Source organism: Notolepis coatsorum (assembly GCF_963971535.1).
Source record: "Notolepis coatsorum genome assembly, chromosome: 14".
NCBI classification, from domain to species: Eukaryota; Metazoa; Chordata; class Actinopteri; order Aulopiformes; family Paralepididae; genus Notolepis; species Notolepis coatsorum.
The window spans coordinates 99048084-99066131 of NC_140178.1; the positions used below are offsets into that span (position 1 = coordinate 99048084).

The 18048-nt window shown below is 46.2% G+C and overlaps 1 protein-coding gene across 1 annotated transcript in view; it reads right to left on the reverse strand.

The window, feature by feature from the left end:
• Positions 1-246: 246 nt before the first annotated feature.
• Positions 247-18048, reverse strand: part of LOC311240674 (MBT domain-containing protein 1-like) — a gene marked incomplete at its 3' end in the record, with an annotated part of 71785 nt that continues 53983 nt past the window's right edge. The window contains exons 16-18 of the mRNA XM_084329247.1: positions 10927-10998; positions 3520-3708; positions 247-362 (exon numbers count right to left, since the gene is read on the reverse strand). Coding sequence (XP_084185373.1) covers positions 247-362; positions 3520-3708; positions 10927-10998 — 377 coding nt within the window. The remainder of the gene's footprint in view (positions 363-3519; positions 3709-10926; positions 10999-18048) is intronic.

Genomic DNA, 18048 nt, shown 5'->3' on the forward strand with positions numbered 1-18048 from the left:
AGAGAGAGAGAGAGAGAGAGAGAGAGAGAGAGAGAGAGAGAGAGAGAGGGGGGGGGGTGGATAAAGAGATGGGTGGAGAGAAAAGGGTGGTATGGATGGTTGGATGGATGGATGGATAGATGGAAGGATGGATGGATGATAAAAGAGTGGTATGGATGGTTGGATGGATGGATGGATAGATGGAAGGATAGATGGATGGATGGATGGATGATAAAAGGGTGGTATGGGTGGTTGGATGGATGACTCCTATGGTTCTTGTTTGATATAGAACTCTCCAGAAGGACCGTTGGTCTCAGTCTCAGCCACACCCCTCTCTGAGGATAGCTCTGCCCCCTCCACATTTTCCTCTTTACATTCAGCACCTGGGTGGAGTTGGAGAGGAGAGGAGAGAGAGGTGGAGAGGAGAGGAGAGAGAGAGGTAGAGAGGAGGGAGAGGAGGAGAGGAGAGAGAGGAGGGAGAGGAGGGAGAGAGATGGAGAGGAGGAGAGGAGAGGAGAGAGAGAGGTAGAGAGGAGGGAGAGGAGGAGAGGAGAGAGAGAGGTAGAGAGGAGGGAGAGGAGGAGAGGAGAGAGAGGAGGGAGAGGAGGTAGAGAGGAGGGAGAGGAGAGAGAGAGAGAGAGGAGGGAGAGGAGAGGAGAGAGAGAGGTAGAGGAGGAGAGGAGAGAGAGGAGGGAGAGGAGGTAGAGAGGAGGGAGAGGAGGAGAGGAGAGGAGAGAGAGAGGTAGAGAGGAGGGAGAGGAGGAGAGGAGAGGAGAGAGAGAGGTAGAGAGGAGGGAGAGGTAGGGGAGGAGAAGGAGAGAGAGGAGAGGGTAGAAAGAGAGAGGTGGATTTTATTTATTTGTTTATTTTTACCCAGGGACAGTGCACATTAATCAACTTCTTCAGTTTCCACATCAATGTAAATGTGGCAGAATTTTCTAATGAGCTAGTTTTCATCTGTAGTCCCTGCCTGCATGTCTTTATGGTGTGGGAGGAAACCAGAGTACCCAGAGGAAACTCACGCGAACACAGGGAGAACATGCAAACTCCACACAGAAAGGACCCCTGCTGGGGTTCGAACCCAGGACCTTCTTGCTGTGAGGTAGCAGTGCTAACCACTGTGCCATCACGCCACCCTCTATTCACCGTGGATGAATAGAGGTAAAGGCTGGGAACACCTGAGCAACAATATTATCACAACTTGCAATACTATATAATTCATACTGTGACGTGGAAATGTATACATGTGTGTGTGTGTGGGTGTGTGTGTGTGTGTACCTGCGGGTGTGTGTATGTGTACATAATGGTTGTCTCAGTATTAGGGCTGGTCTCTATGTATGTATGTATGTATGTATGTATGTATGTATGTATGTATGTATGTATGTATGTATGTATGTATGTATGTATGTATGTATGTATGTATGTATGTATGTATGTATGTATGTATGTATGTATGTATGTATGTATGTGTGTGTGTGTGTATTTCAGATTCAGATTCAGACAACTTTATTGGTCCCGCGTGGGGCAATTCATATTTGCAGCTTCACCAACAAGCAACAAAGACAAACAAACAACAAAACATCTCAACGACAGCACGGCAAATAAAAAGAGAAACACTCCATGTGATACAATCCAGCAATAAAAGTAAAAGTAAAAACAGACAACCAAGTGCAAAAGGCTACTTAAAATGACTACTGTCTGTGTTTAAAAGTCTGATAGCCGAGGGGACAAAAGATTTGGCGTAGCGGTTGGTCCTACTTGGTGGGACGTCATAACGGCGGCCAGAAGGCAACAGTGAAAACCGCTGAGACAGAGCATGGAGAGGTTGATTTGTGATGCTCGTCCCCTTCTTGACCACCTGGTCCGTCCAGAGAGAGCATAGGTCTCTCTGTTTTACTCCAATTATTTTGGAGCACACTTTCACAATATACTGTAGGCTGTTCCTATCTTTAATGGACAGGCCACTGAACCAGCAGATAAAAGAAAAAGTTAGGAGGCTTTCAATAAAATAACTATAAAAAGTGCATGTATGTATGTATGTATGTATGTATGTATGTATGTATGTATGTATGTATGTATGTATGTATGTATGTATGTATGTATGTATGTGTGTGTGTGTGTGTGTGTGTACCTGTGGTTGTCTCAGTATTAGGGCTGGTCTCTATGTGTGTGTGTGTGTGTGTGTGTGTGTGTGTGTGTGTGTGTGTCTTAGTATTAGTGTTTGTCTATATACAGTATTGGAGAATTATCCGACGTTTTTCCCATTATGTTCATTATTATTATTATCATTATTATCATAAGTAACATTTATTGCATGCGTTAGTTATTGTCTGGTGCCGCCTAGTGGACGCACTTTGGAACGCGTATTGTGACTCTGGACAGGTAAGCTGTCTCTGCGCCGGCGCGTCGCGCTATTTAAGTGACACTCTTGACCATAGGCTGTAAGGTGAAAAGCCCTGTGGGCGAACTGACTGGCCAACGGTACGTTGCAGTGTATGCGCCGTTAATATCCGCAATTATCCTTTCATTCATATATCTAGTTACTAATTAATGCCGTTTATTTCCTTTCCTTTGTATAGGTAAATAATCTGACGTTTGAATGTTCGTTGCTGACTAAACGCTGACTACACGTTGACTACTGACTAAATGCTATCGACTACTGGCAGTTGCTAAATGCTACTATCCAATGCCAAACGCCGACAGTTACTAACTGTAACCTGACCATCAACAAACTGTTATCCGTGTCGACTCTGCTGGACATTACCAAATGCGATATCGACCTCTATACTGACATTATCCACTAACGCTTGAATGTAAGCTGCTACTAACTACCAACTACAAGCTAACTGCTTGCTTAATTGACCACCTGGTGATTATGGCAACTCAGTAATAACGGAATGTTTGGACATGGAGTCCCAATAAATGAACATTCTTACAAAGTCCGAATTGTTTCTTTGGTTCAATTTATAAGTCGTTCGCCCACACCCTTCCAATGGGGACATTTAGTTGACTCATTGACTGAGACCGCTAGATAATTGGACAAGTATATATATATGTGTGTGTGTGTGTGTGTGTGTGTGTGTGTGTGTATGTGTGTGTGTGTGTGTGTGTGTGTGTGTGTGTGTGTGTGTGTGTGTGTACCTGTGGTTGTCTCAGTCTTAGGGCTGGTCTCCATGTGTGTGTGTGTGTGTGTGTGTGTGTGTGTGTGTGTGTGTGTGTGTGTGTGTGTGTGTGTGTGTGTGTGTGTGTGTGTGTGTGTGTGTGTGTGTGTGTGTGTGTGTGTACCTGTGGTTGTCTCAGTGTTAGGGCTGGTCTCCATGTGTGTGTGTGTGTGTGTGTGTGTGTGTGTGTGTGTGTGTGTGTGTGTGTGTGTGTGTGTGTGTGTGTGTGTACCTGTGGTTGTCTCAGTATTAGGGCTGGGTCTCCGTGTGTGTGTGTGTGTGTGTGTGTGTGTGTGTGTGTGTGTGTGTGTGTGTGTGTGTGTGTGCGTGTGTGTGTGTGTGTGTGTGTGTGTGTGTGTGTGTGTGTGTGTGTGTGTACCTGTGGTTGTCTCAGTATTAGGGCTGGTCTCTGGGTCTGTAGAGGGAGGTTGGGTTGCTGATGCTGGCGTAGGGGGTGATGGGTAATCAGGCGGGGTCATGTTCTCGTCTCCCGATAGGCTCCTGGGCACGCCTGTTACCATGACGCCAGACAGACTGACAGGCCGTTTGCCAATGGGAAGCTTCCTCTCTGATGAAAGAGAAAAACGGGTGTTGGATGAACAGACCTGCAGATACGACCTGACTATACAAAATGAAGCTGTTCTCTTTAATGTGTGTAGATGTTGCAGTACTATTGATCTGCTTCGTAATTATAATGAGGTACTAAAGTTACAAACAACATATTATTTTCCACCTCTAGAAAAACCTTCTAGAATCTATGTGACGAGGCCCAACTATAAATGGTAAGGATGGGCATCGATTTTTTCGAATATTCGTTAAAATATAGAAACTACAATATAGTTTTGTCTCCCTTGTTTTTACCGACACCTACACTGTGTAGTGTATTGAGAGGGGACCCTATTAACTGTTACACCGCTGAACGGCATGCTGAGTACAGGTAGCTCGCCAGGTACCATAACGGTCTGTTAACAGCTGGGAGAACAGAAAAGAAAGAGAGACCGGAGATATTACATGGTAGCAACGTTCTGTACGTTTGCCATGTTGTTTCACACAAACGTTCACACATTTCAAGCATCAGTGATGTGACTTTCAGAATGAATGCTTTACGTTAGCTTGGTCTGCTAGCGTTAGCCATTAGCAATGACAGCAGCCAGCAGTTTGATTATCTCACGTTTGCTATTAAGTAAAAACAATATAATACCTTAATGTGGGGGGTTTTAGTTTAGTATTCCAATAGTTCCCAGTGACTATGAAATAGACATTTTGTGAGTTTTTGTAAGGTTTTCCAGATTGAGGGTTTACTCTAAATGAAATAAATAAAAAAGATGTAAATAGAAAGATAGATAGATAATCATTATTTTATATTATTAATATGCATAATTCAATAGCTGTCTCATCTTGGATGGGCAGGTGAAATACCTTGAATGTACATTACATTAATCATTAATATACATATGATGAATTATGCATAATAATAATATACATAAATAATTCCAGTCATTATGTATTAACGCATATGAAGATGTGGCTATTAATTATGAAGAGGTCCTCTATACACAGGGAGAGAGGGAGTGAAGGAGGAATGGAGGGAGGGAGTGGAGGAGAGAGGGAGTGAAGGAGGGAGGGATGGAGGGAGTGAAGGAGGAAGGGGGGAGTGAGTGGAGGAGAAAGGGAGTGAAGGAGGGAGGGAGGGAGGGAGTGGAGGAGAAAGGGAGTGAAGGAGGAAGGGAGGGAGGGAGTGGAGGAGAAAGGGAGTGAAGGAGGGAGGGAGGGAGGGAGTGGAGGAGAGAGGGAGTGAAGGAGGAACAGATGGAGGGAGTGAAGGAGGAAGGGAGGGAGTGAGTGGAGGAGAAAGGGAGTGAAGGAGGGAGGGATGGAGGGAGTGAAGGAGGGAGGGAGGGTGTGAGTGGAGGAGAAAGGGAGTGAAGGAGGAAGGGAGGGAGTGAGTGGAGGAGAAAGGGAGTGAAGGAGGGAGGGATGGAGGGAGTGAAGGAGGGAGGGAGGGTGTGAGTGGAGGAGAAAGGGAGTGAAGGAGGAAGGGAGGGAGGGAGTGGAGGAGAAAGGGAGTGAAGGAGGGAGGGCTGTCCATCTATGTTTTGATTTTCCAATTTTTGTAAGTAACACAGAGAAGAACAGAGATGTCCCGAATCATGCAATAGAACCGGCAGATCACTTCTTCGTTCTCCGCAAGGACCGGACGGCAGAAGAGTCACTAAAGACGAAAGGAGGCGGCATTGCCTTCATGATAAACAAGGAGTGGTGCGACATAGGCAACGCTAAGGAATTGTCTAACCACTGCTCCCCAGACCTGGGCCCTCATTTATCAAGTTTCCTCAGAAAATGTTCTATTTCCACACGTAAGCACAGAATTTAGAATGTGTGCACGCACAAAAAAAACAGGATTTTATCACACGTGCGTACACAGGTCCTACGCACACCTGTCATGATAAATATCACCTTGGCTCTGCGCCGAGGCTCGTGCACACTTTCACGTATTTGCATACCAGAAACGCCCCGATTAACCATATACGGTAATGGAATACACCCATGAAATGTGGAAAAATGGACTAAGCCGAGGGAAGCGTGTCATGAGACAGGCTGACAGACGTGTACACTTACGGTGATGTCGGATATGATATCTATTAACCATTGCTGCCTGGGCAGCGCAAACACTAATAAATACCGCGCTGGAATATGACTGCCTTTTCCCGTGTTGTTTGATTAATACCCAGGGATTAAAGTTCTCCTCAATTTTATTCCAAATCGCGACGGATTTTCCGTCAATTTTCTACCTGCTGCATATGATTTCTAGAGGCATACTACAATCTATTTTGATGTCAGTATTGGGTAGCCTATATAAACAATAATACGAGAGCATATACAAGAACAATGAATCTCACTGCATGTATGATGTAGCCTGCCTTTCAATACATGAACTTGAATTCCATCATGTTTGTGTGCGGGACTCACAAGGCTGTTGTCACAATGGGTGGTACCGGTACAGTAATAATAACAGTCCACACAATATCACGATCCATGCCATAGCCTATGTTCTATTAGGACATGATCTGTGACGACAAATGTTCTAGAATGTTTGATTAAGATATCATACTCTGACAGCATGCCTATGAGCAACAAAAACGCGAACTTGAATCCCATCATATACATAGTCTGTCCACTATCTGGTGTCATTGCAATGCGTTTTCTATTCTTTCTTATACAGTAAAAAGGGGGAAGAACACTATATTCATATGACTTGTATTCTGCTTACAGCTTCGAAATTCCACTTGTTTCGTTTAACGTAAAGCCTTTTAAATATAATCAAAACGTTCCCGTGTTTCTGCGGTCTGCGCAAAATAATAACGAGTTGAGCTTTATGATTTATGATGAATTGAAAATGGGGGACCCTGATGTAAACAAGACGAAAGTCTTTCTCTGGTCTGCATCCCCAATTAACAATTGTATGTACTGAGCTGTACTGTACTGTACCCATTCTGCAATCTGTTAATAAACTTTTCAATCAATCAATCAATCAAGCTACGCGGAGCGCAGTCAGTCAGTAGCCTACACCCCGTATATTCCGATAACGCTATATAAACCATGCTGCATTCATTCTGAGAGAAAGATCTATTATTCCAAATGCTATTTATAGGGTTTTGACCATAATTACACTACTGTTGCTATTTTACAATGAACTATAATGAACTACGGTTCGTACAGAACATGCCAGTGTTATTATGCACAGAAGCTCATTTCCTTGTTGTAATAATATATTCTACCACTGGGCGCCAGGTACGCATGGTCTGACCTGTGCGTAGACGTAAGCACGGAGTCAAGTTCAAGTTGAAATTGATGAATCCCACTCTTTGCTTAGAAATGATCGTACGCACAGGGTAAGCACAAATCTGTGCGTAGAACACATTGATGAATGAGGGCCCTGGAGTTTATCACGATCAAATGTCGACCCTTCTTTCTCCCGAGAGAGTTAACGTCCATCATCCTCATCGGAGTGTACATCCCACCACACGCGAACACTGGGACCGCACTTTCAAAGTTACACGACGAGGTAAATAAACTCCAGATAGCTAGCGTTGACGCTGCCATTTTGGTTCTGGGCGATTTCAACAGCGCGCGTCTTAAAAAGGTGTTGCCGAATTTCTATCAGCATGTGACCTGTCCCACCAGAGGCGAGAACATATTAGACCATGTATACTCGCAATTTAAGAATGGGTACAAGTCACAGGCTCTTAGCCCTTTCGGTAAGTCCGATCACGCCGCCATTTTTCTTTTGCCAAAGTATAAACAAAGTCTCAAGCGAACGCCTGTAGTATCGCGAGAGGTTAAGCGTTGGACTGTGACGTCAGAGGAGACACTTCAGGCTGCGCTGGAATGCACAGATTGGAATGTATTCCGTGACAACACAGCCAACCTTAACGAATACACTGAAACGGTGCTTGACTTTGTCTGTACTCTGGTAGAAGAAACAATCCCCTCTACCACAATTAGAATCTACCCAAATCAAAAGCCCTGGGTAGATAAATCCGTCCGTGAGGCTCTGAAAGTGTGCACATCAGCCTACAACACCGGGCTGGTGACAGGCAACATGGAAGAACACAAGACGGCAAGATACAACGTCAGGAGAGCAGTAATAGAGGCAAAACGGCGTTACAGGGACAAAGTTGAACTTCAGTTTGAACAGGCTGACTCTAGAGGTATGTGGCAGGGCCTCAGAACAATGACAGATTACAAAGGCACCTCCCTCAAACTGAACAGTGACATCTCCTTAGCAAATGATCTCAATACCTTCTATGCGAGGTTTGAGGCTGTGAATAACAACACCAGCCTACAAACCACGGCAATGGGGGGGGGGGGGGGGGGGGGTCTGCTGATGGAGACTCAGTGTTCAGAGCATGAGGTGAGGCGGACATTTAAAAAAGTGAATATCAGGAAGGCAGCAGGACCGGACGGCATCCCCGGCCGCGTCCTAAAAGTCTGTGCCGACCAACTGGCCCCGGTATTCACTGACATCTTTAACCTGTCCTTGGAACAGGCTGTCATCCCCACCTGTCTGAAGAAGTCCATCATCATCCCTGTACCCAAAAAATCTACGCCCGCTTGCCTCAACGACTACCGCCCTGTAGCCCTCACCTCCATAGCCATGAAGTGCTTTGAGAAGCTAGTGAAGGGCTACATCTGTTCCTCCCTCCCCATCAACCTGGACCCCCTGCAATTTGCATATCGCCCCAACAGGTCCACGGAGGACGCCATAGCCCATGTGCTGCACACAGCAGCATCACACCTGGACAAGAGGCAGGGGAACTATGTGAGAATGCTGTTCATCGACTACAGCTCAGCATTCAATACCATAGTCCCCTCCAAACTCATAGCCAAGCTCAGGGACCTGGGCTTGAACTATGACCTCTGCCAGTGGGTCTTGGACTTCCTGACGGGCAGACCCCAGGTGGTAAGAGCAGGCAACTGCACCTCCTCATCCATCACTCTCAACATAGGGGCCCTCCAGGGCTGTGTTCTGAGCCCCCTCCTCTACTCCCTGTACACACATGACTGCGTGGCACAGCGGAACAACAACACAATCATCAAATTTGCTGATGACACAGTAGTGGTGGGCCTGATCTCTGCCAACAACGAGAGGGCCTACCTGGAAGAGGTAGAGAATCTGTCACAGTGGTGTCAGGAGAACTGCCTCTCCCTGAACGTCAGCTAAACAAAAGAGATGATTGTGGACTACAGGAGGTCGGGGGTCAAGGACTACAGCCCCCTCAGCATCGACGGGGCACCGGTTGAGAGAGTGAACAGTTTCAAGTACCTCGGAGCCCACATATCCGAGGACTTGACATGGACCACACACATTGACAGTGTTGTGAAGAAGGCACGACAACACCTCTACTTCCTCAGGCGCCTAAGGAAGTTCCAAGTCAGTCAGAAGATCCTTAGGAACTTCTACTCATGTACAATAGAGAGCATCCTGACTGGCAACATCACCTCCTGGTTTGGGAACAGCACTGCACAAGACCGTAGCAGACTACAAAGAGTGACACGTTCAGCCGAACGCACAATTGGGGGGGGGGCTTCCCACCCTCCAGAACATTTACAACAAGCGGTGCAGGGGGAAGGCTAAGAGAATCATCAAGGACTCCAGCCACCCGAACAACTGCCTCTTTGAACTGCTGCGGTCAGGCAAGCGATACCGGAGTCTTAAGGCGAGCACAGAAAGACTCAGAAGAAGCTTCTATCCCCAGGCCATCAGGCTGCTCAACGAACAATAAACACTATGCAACAACCATCAAATGCACACACACGCACACACTCACTTAAACAAACAACACACTGCAGCACCCACTCTCCACACTTTAGATCACACTAACACACTTTATATTTATTGATAAAGGATTTGCACTACAACTCGCACACCTACTGTAAATTTGCACTACAACTCGCACACCGACTGTAAATTGTACCTAAATTGTACCTCATCCCATTTCTGCTTTGCACTATATAGTATTGTATATTAGTACACTGCATAGTATATTGTATGTATATGGTAACTCAGTTACGTCTATTCTGCATCGAACATTGTACATATGTCTATACTGAACACTGTGACCTCATTTTTTACTTCTAATTTACATGCCATACTATGTTATTTTATTTCATACTTATCTTGTCTTGCACAGTCTCTGGAGCGTAACAGTACGAAGCATTTTGTATAAAAGTATTCTGTACTTCTGTATGACAACTATTAAAGAAACTTGAAACTTGAGAGGGCGGGACGCTCAGTACCAATCAGTCATTCCAATGGGACTAAAGATGGCCGACCAGCTTGAAGACCAGCTGACATGTGCGTTCCCACCAAGGAGGGTAAATGGAGGAGATCTCACTGCTGTCATTTCGCCTCATAGCCAGTGATAAATCTCGGTGTAACACAGTTCAAATGTGTCCCCATTTCCATTTGATTTGGTCCATAAACAAACACTCTACCAGCGCAATCTGAGCATGTGCAGAACACCAACCTCCCATTGGGTGACTTACTTGTCACTTAGCCTCCAATATACCAGCCTTGATCCCCACCAAAGAGATTAACTCTTTCACTGCCACACGAGTCACACGACAAAGGGGTTAACCCTTTCACTACCACACTACAGAAGGTTAACCATTTACTATCACACTACAGACGGTTAAAGCTAGAGTAGAGCGCTCCCTATCGACACAGTACAGCCGCTACCGCACCATTAACTCCACCTGTTTTCTACCCAGAAGCCAACACTGCTTCTTCATTTGAGATTCAGTGGTGGTTGGAAGACTGAACTTTACGCATGACTGCCACATTAGTGGAAAGAGTGATGATGATACAAAATAAATCAGGGGCCTCTAGGTGGCGGTAAACACATGAGAATAATCAAATCAAATGTTGTAGAAGAAGATCAACTGACTCAAATGGCGTCTCTATGCTTCCCTTTCTTCACAACTGAGACCAGGAAACAGGGTTCATGTTGATTCAATGGACCTGTCTCAAACCCTGCCCTCTTTTCTTGATCCTCCAATCACAACTGTCGCTTACCTCGGACAAACCAAGTTTGTCCGAGGTAAGCGACAGCTGTGATTGGAGGATCAAGAAAAGGGGCAGGGTTTGAGACAGGTCCATTACATTCAATGGCCACTCCCACTTTTTTCAATATGCTAAATGGCCACGCCCAGAGAGAGAGAGTGAGAGAGAGGTTAATGCGTCTTTGAGAGAGAGACAGAGAAAGAAGAAGGGATGACCCACTTTTCTTCTGTCCTTTATACTGCTGTGATTTCTTTCTCTGCTTGGAGACACCGGATGACGGCTCTCTGGAGCCTGTAAACACACACACACACACACACACACACACACACACACACACACACACACACACACACACACACCCCTCATGTTTACATATCAGCACCACATTGTTGATTTTCAACCATGCAGAACATTTAGTACCGTTTCCTCTGTAATAGTCTAGTTATATTGTGCTCATTTCTTTTGATTAAATGGATAACTTTAAATGTACTATAGATAATATTTTGCACTAGACCACCAGCATGTCATTTATACAATCCATTTCTGCACGCAACATGTAAACAACAACATTAATTTTGGACCAGCAGAAATTCATTATTCAATAATTGTTCGTGGGGGAAAAGCAATTATTCCGCACCTTTCTAAAGGCGCTGCGGATAAAAAAAAAATATTACTCTACATACATTTTTTATCTATAGCACCTTTAAGTCGTCAAAATAAATTAAATAAATAAAGACCCAGACCGACTCCCATAGCTTTGACATCCAGCCACGATAGCTGGTGTGTTTACATTCCTGGATCACTCTGACATGCAAACCAGGAGACTAATGAGTGACCAGACCTTCCCCCTGAATGTCTTATTTCATTGCACACAGCTTCCAAACAGACTTTTCAATCCAACCAAGTTGTGTAAACAATGTAGTGATTGTGGACACGTTGTTGTTTCCCATGCAGCGGAACAACAAGTATTAAGTAACGTTACACAGGTCGAGCTACGCTATGCTTGCTAATCATGCTTGGTAGCAGTAGCGCTAACAGAGACGGTCTGAAGCAGCGTCTGCCAAAACAAACGTATTGTTACATCAGAGAACAGAGTTATTCACGGAATGGATCAGCGGTCAACGTTATTGAAGACTCCTCTGTGACCAATAAGTACTTTTTCATCCGTCTCTTTTCCTGAGACCCAGAAGAGGGTATAGTGAGGTGTAGTGGTTACGTCATTGTTGTTTCGCGCGCGGTCCACCCCACTTGAAATTGCAATTGCAATGTATTTTCAATGGACACATTTATAAATCGTCTCGTTTAAAACAAATAAAGCATGAACATTGGCACGGTGTACCTTTCTGTGTGTATTCATCCACAATCTATAGCTCAACATGAAAACATTTGCAATTCATCGTAAAAGTAGCAAAATAACAACGTTTATGTTTTCGTTCACTGAGGAACTACACTTCACTTTGGCGCTGCGGACTGACGTCACCACAGCGTAGACTCCTGGCTGTATTAGGCGACAGCACTGAACGACGTGCAGGTGTTCTACTGGTAAGTGTAGTTCTTTTTTAACGACAAATTAAAAACCTTTAATAACTAACTTTATTTCAACCAAAAATGCTTAAACAATAATGTCAGTGATAGAAGGGAACTCATTTTGTGCAAAAATGGAACGCTTCATGAGGCAGAATTATTACAATAGCCGATAATACAATGCAATCAAAACATTTTATTTGAAATTCGCAATGATAAATCCCTATACGGTTGGACCTCGCGGGAAACTAAAGTGACGTCCACCTCCCTGTGTGTAGATCAGAGTAGTCTTGTCACAATACCAGCACATCAGGAAAAGTAATGGAATATAATATTAGAACAGAACATGGGACATGCTTTATACAATAATTTTTTTATTAATAAAATAATACAATACTTTGATGCTGTTGAAACTTAAATGATCAAAAATTATCAAATTATTCTGTTACAGCTGCTGAGCTATATAGTTAATCTCCATGTGTTATTATGTGTATTGTGTTTTTATCTCCACTCCACGCTAGTTCTTTGAATGAAATAGGCTCACGAATCAGGATTGTTAAAGCTAATTAGACCGTATCAAAAAGAGTAGCCTTTAGCTAATGTACACACGCAACACTCATGCACGCACACACACACGAGAGGGAAAATGGCTTATAGCAGACTTAATGATTTTAGAATATTTTAGCTAATGAAGTGATTACTTAAAATCATTGAACGTACAGAGAGAGAGAGAGAGGGAGAGAGAGAGAGAGAGATAGAGAGAGAGAGAGAGAGAGAGATAGAGAGAGAGAGAGAGAGAGAGAGAGAGAGAGAGAGAGAGAGAGAGAGAGAGAGAGAGAGAGAGAGAGAGAGAGAGAGAGAGAGAGAGAGAGGGGGGGGGGTATTGGGCTCAGCCCCTCCCATGCCTCACTATCGGAGGCTCCAGGATTAACTGTTTTGGGACCAGCTTGGTTGACATTAGCGGGTAACATTAGTTTAGTTCATTGAACTGAACTGAATTGATCAACTTGACATAATCTTTAATATTTGTGCTCCTAAATATTTGTTCCAATATGCACACATTTATTTGACACATAAATGCAAGTGAAATGCTGTTGTTTAGGCAGAATCACGAACAGACGATGTGGAAAAGCTTTGGTACAGCTCTGTCATGGTTTCATTCATATCTCACAAATAGATCTCAGTTTGTCAGCGTCAGCGGCTTATCCTCCCCCCGGCCCCAGTCAACCATGGTGTCCCCCAGGGCTCCGTGCTGGGTCCCCTACTATTCACCATTTACATGCTCCCCCTCGGTCAGATTATACGTCACCACGGACTCAACTTTCACTGTTATGCTGATGATACTCAGCTCTATATCAGCACCTCACCATCCTCCCAGCTCCCCCCACAGTCTGTAGTCAACTGCCTCCACGCCATAAAAACCTGGATGTCAACCAAATTACTGAAACTCAACAGCAAAAAGACAGAGCTCATGGTTGTGGCCCCCAAGGCACTGCTCTCGAAGATTGGAGATCTCCTCCTCCGCGTTGACGGCTGTTCCATCTCCCCGTCTCTCGAAGTCCGTAACCTGGGCGTCACCCTTGACTCCACACTTTCATTTCACTCCCACATCAAATCCGTCACCAAGTCTGCCTTCTACCACCTCAAAAACATCTCCCGTCTCCGACCCTCACTCTCAGACTCTGTGGCTGAGACCCTGATCCACTCATTCATCACCTCCCGGTTGGACTACTGTAATGGAGTCCTGTTCGGGGTACCCAGCAAAGCCCTGGACAGGCTCCAGTATGTTCAGAACTCAGCTGCCAGGGTTCTCACTCACACCAAGCCCTGGCAGCACATCACCCCCACCCTCATCCACCTCCACTGGCTTCCAGTCAAGTTCCGCATCACCTTCAAACTCCTGCTCCTCACCTACAAATCCCTCCATGCCCTCGCCCCCCGATACCTGTCTGATCTCCTCCACCAGTACACTCCATCCCGGAACCTACAATCCTCTGATCTAGGTCTCCTCTCCATCCCTCGCACCAGGTTACAGACTTTTGGAGACAGAGCCTTCAGCGTGGCGTCCCCTACCCTCTGGAACTCTCTCCCCCCCGAAATCCGCAACGCCCCAACCCTGGACACCTTCAAATCCGCTCTAAAAACACACCTCTTCACCAAGGCTTTTCCCCATCAGTTAGTTTAGATTAGATTAGGTCCATTATCCCTTACCTTCCATCATCCCCCCTTTCCCCCCCCCCCTATTTTCCTTGCCCTATTTTTTGTCCTGATTGTGAAGCGACCTTGGGTTCTATGAAAGGCGCTATATACATTTGATCTATTATTATTATTATTATTATTGGTGTGTGTTCAGTCGACACTGTTGACACACCCATTAAACAAAGCGTGTGCTCTCAAACATACACACACACACACACACCATTTTTAATGACTGGGTATCACAATACTTTTCTAGGATCAGTGTATCGTGCGACCCTAGATCAGAGGCTCTTCTCACCCAAGCATTCGTTGTCTTGGAGAGTCTCCAAGGTAATTTAAAACGTATGGTTATTCTATAACCCTAGTTACATGATACTGGCTGAGCGTCTCGCTCTGCTACTGAGATAACCTCTTATCTCCTCGCACCTAGCGTGCACGCAAAACAAAAACAAATGCACCCACTTGCACGTGACCGCGCCACCCCCATGCGTCCCTATATGACGCCGGAAGTGGTCACGCCTGACCCTTCCCAGTTCGATTTCCATAAGCGGAAACCCTCCAAGGGACCTCAGGGCGCTAAGAGCGAGACGCTCAGCCAGTATCATGTAACTAGGGTTATAGAATAACCATATGTTACATTTCAACTGGCCTCGCGTCTCGCTCTGCTACCGAGATAAAGGGCAGAGCGGACGCGCCTGCCCGACAAATGTACCCCCTGAGGGCCCGTAAGCCCCAGCCAGGGAGGAGGGGCGTCCCGTCCACCCGCCCGTCCTAACGAAGGGGGGGAGGCAGTCAACTCCACCAAAGTGCGAAAAGGGGGAAACAGGCACCCCTGAACGCACAGCACAGGCGGGACCACGTGTGACACAGCACCCCGCGGTCCACACCCACACACCCAGGGAGCGAAATTAACTTTTTGACTCACCGGCCAGTGGCGAGTAGATGGGAAGAGTCTACCCACCAAGCATATTTCTTACCTGCCAACATTTTTTTGATTAAAAAAATATATATATATATTTTATATAAAAAAAAATATTTAAATAAAATATATATTATATAATCATACTTGTATTATCTGCGAGACATCGCCACCACGCAATAAGTCAAAATGCTTGCTATCTGCAAACAGCTCCACTGTCTGTGTGTATACTTGAGTAGCCTCCAGCTCCAGCAAGGATTCTCCGGCCCTGCAGCTAGACCCTATATTCAGCTAGACCCTACATTCAGCATGCAAGGATTCTCCGGCGATGCAGCTGGACCCTATTTATAACGTTACGGTTCTTTTGTCAAATCACATTCAACATGCCCTCAGCTAGAATATGCATTCAATCAATGTTATAAGACATTGATATCAGGAGCTATCTGTAGCTACTGCTAGCCCGGTAGATAACGTTAAGACAATTTAGTTTACTGGGACAGATAGATCTAACGTGAGCTAGCTAAGCTAGCTAACGAGGGAACGGAGGTATTATGCACTCGAGTCGACTATTGCTGGAGCATTTGTTGATATCAGCAGCTATCAGTAGCTAGCCAGCTAGATACCGTTAGACAATGCCTCGTCATGTATTAAACTAAAAGTGAATAGTTGACTGGGTCATTGTTTAAACAGTAACGGTAGCTCATGGAGGTCCGCTCTTCTAGAGCAGACTGCCTGTGTTGACATGAGCACTGCGAGCAGAAGCCCTTAGCCAATAGTATCCCGCTGCAGGGCTGGGCGGATATGACTCGTTGCCACGTTTTTTTTCAAAATAAGAGTATCATACGAACCTAATTGTTGCTAACTGCCGGAGCCATCGATATTATGACTGGAGATGCGCTTGGGGCGGAAATGAGATCCGCACAGATTTTCAAAATAAGAGTATCGTTATGAACTTGATTGATTACACGCCACACGGCGGGCAGCCCTCTAAGTGTCAAGCGCCAAAGGTAAAAACTGAGCGCCCCTGGCGGGCGGCGGGCTTTAGTTTCGGTCCCTGCACACACCCCTGCTAGCCCACCTAATGGCGGGATGCAGGAGAGGTCCCAGACCTCAGGACCGCCTGGGAGACAGAACCCCCAGTCATGTCCATGAGGTAAAACCTAACGAAAGGACCCGGGGAGGACCAGGAGGCCGCAGCACAGATGTCCTCCACCGAGGCCCCCCCTAACAGGGCAGCAGAGGCCGCCACTCAACAAGTGGAGTGTGCCCTGACGCCCCCGGGGGGGACCTGTCCAGCCAACGTGTAGCAAAGGGCAATGCCCTCGCACAATCAATGTGACAGACGCTGCTTGGATAGCGCCTTACCAGCGCGAGGGCCACCGTAACAAACAAACAGTTGATCGGAAGCCCTGAGATCCTGCGTCTGACTAAGGTAAACCCTCAGTGCACAGACAGGACACAACAGGTGAAGGCTCGCCTCCAACCCACTAGCGTGAGGAGGCGGATGAAACGCCTGAACCACAATATCCCTGGAGCGAAAAGAGCTCCGGATATTCTTTGGCACGAAGACTGGATTAGGCCTCAGAGTCGCACCGCTATCGGCCCGAATAGACAGGCACTTAGGCCGCACCGAGAGAGCACACAGCTCACCCACCTCTTAACGGAGGTGATGGCCAAAAGGAACGCGGTCTTAAAGGACAGCCGATCCAATGGCGCCTACTCAAGAGGCTCAAACGGGGCCTCCGACAACCGGCCCAGGACCAGTTGGAGGTCCCAACTCGGAGACAGAGAACGTTCCACAGGCTTGAGACGCAGAGCGCCAAGTAGGAAACGTTTCACGAGAGGGTGGCTGAACATCGTACCGCCCTCAAAACCCACGTGACAAGAGGATATAGCCGCAGCGTATACCCTCACTGTCGAGGCCGACAGCCTATTCAGGATAGACTGGAAGAAGGAAAGAACAGACCACTCTTGAAAAGCATGCCACTTACCTGCGTAAACCGCGGTAGATGGTGTTAACCACAGTAGGGTTAAGACACGTCCCCTCCAGACTCACCCTTTCAGCAGCCAAACCATCAACGGCTGCCCCAGAACAGGGGGCAGACACAGCGTTCCGATTGCGCTTCACTGGAAGCACGTGGCCCGCAGCCAAAGGGAACAAATCAGAGCCCTGTGTCCCGTAGCGTAGCGGGGGGGAGTGTGACGACCCTCCCCCACACTGTGTTGTCTTCCTCTGCTCTGGCTGGCAGAGCAGAGCTGGGGAAGGCTTGTCAGCTAATTGGTGCACACCTGAGCCGGTGTGTCCCAGGCACAGGATATCAGAGAGAGGCTGCCTCTGATCTCTGGCAAACTCCCCATTTGTTTTTGGTTCTTTGTTTGTCTGGTTGCTGTTTGTTGATTATTTGGTTCTTTGGTCATTTGGCTGTTACTTTTGGTTCATTTGTTTTGGTTGCTTTTCTTTGCTTTTACACCTACACATTCATGCTGCACATACACTCATTCACACACTGCTGACACACTGATACTCATATATATTGGCTGCTCCTTTAAATTACTGATAATAAATTCTTTGTTATTTCTTAAATTGTGCCTGTGTCTCCCTATTCTTGTTGCGAGCTTGAGCCAGTTCGTAACAGGAGTAACCGGAGAGCGTGCTAGACACAGCTAGACGGCGAAGTTTTTTTAGGGCATGCTCATCT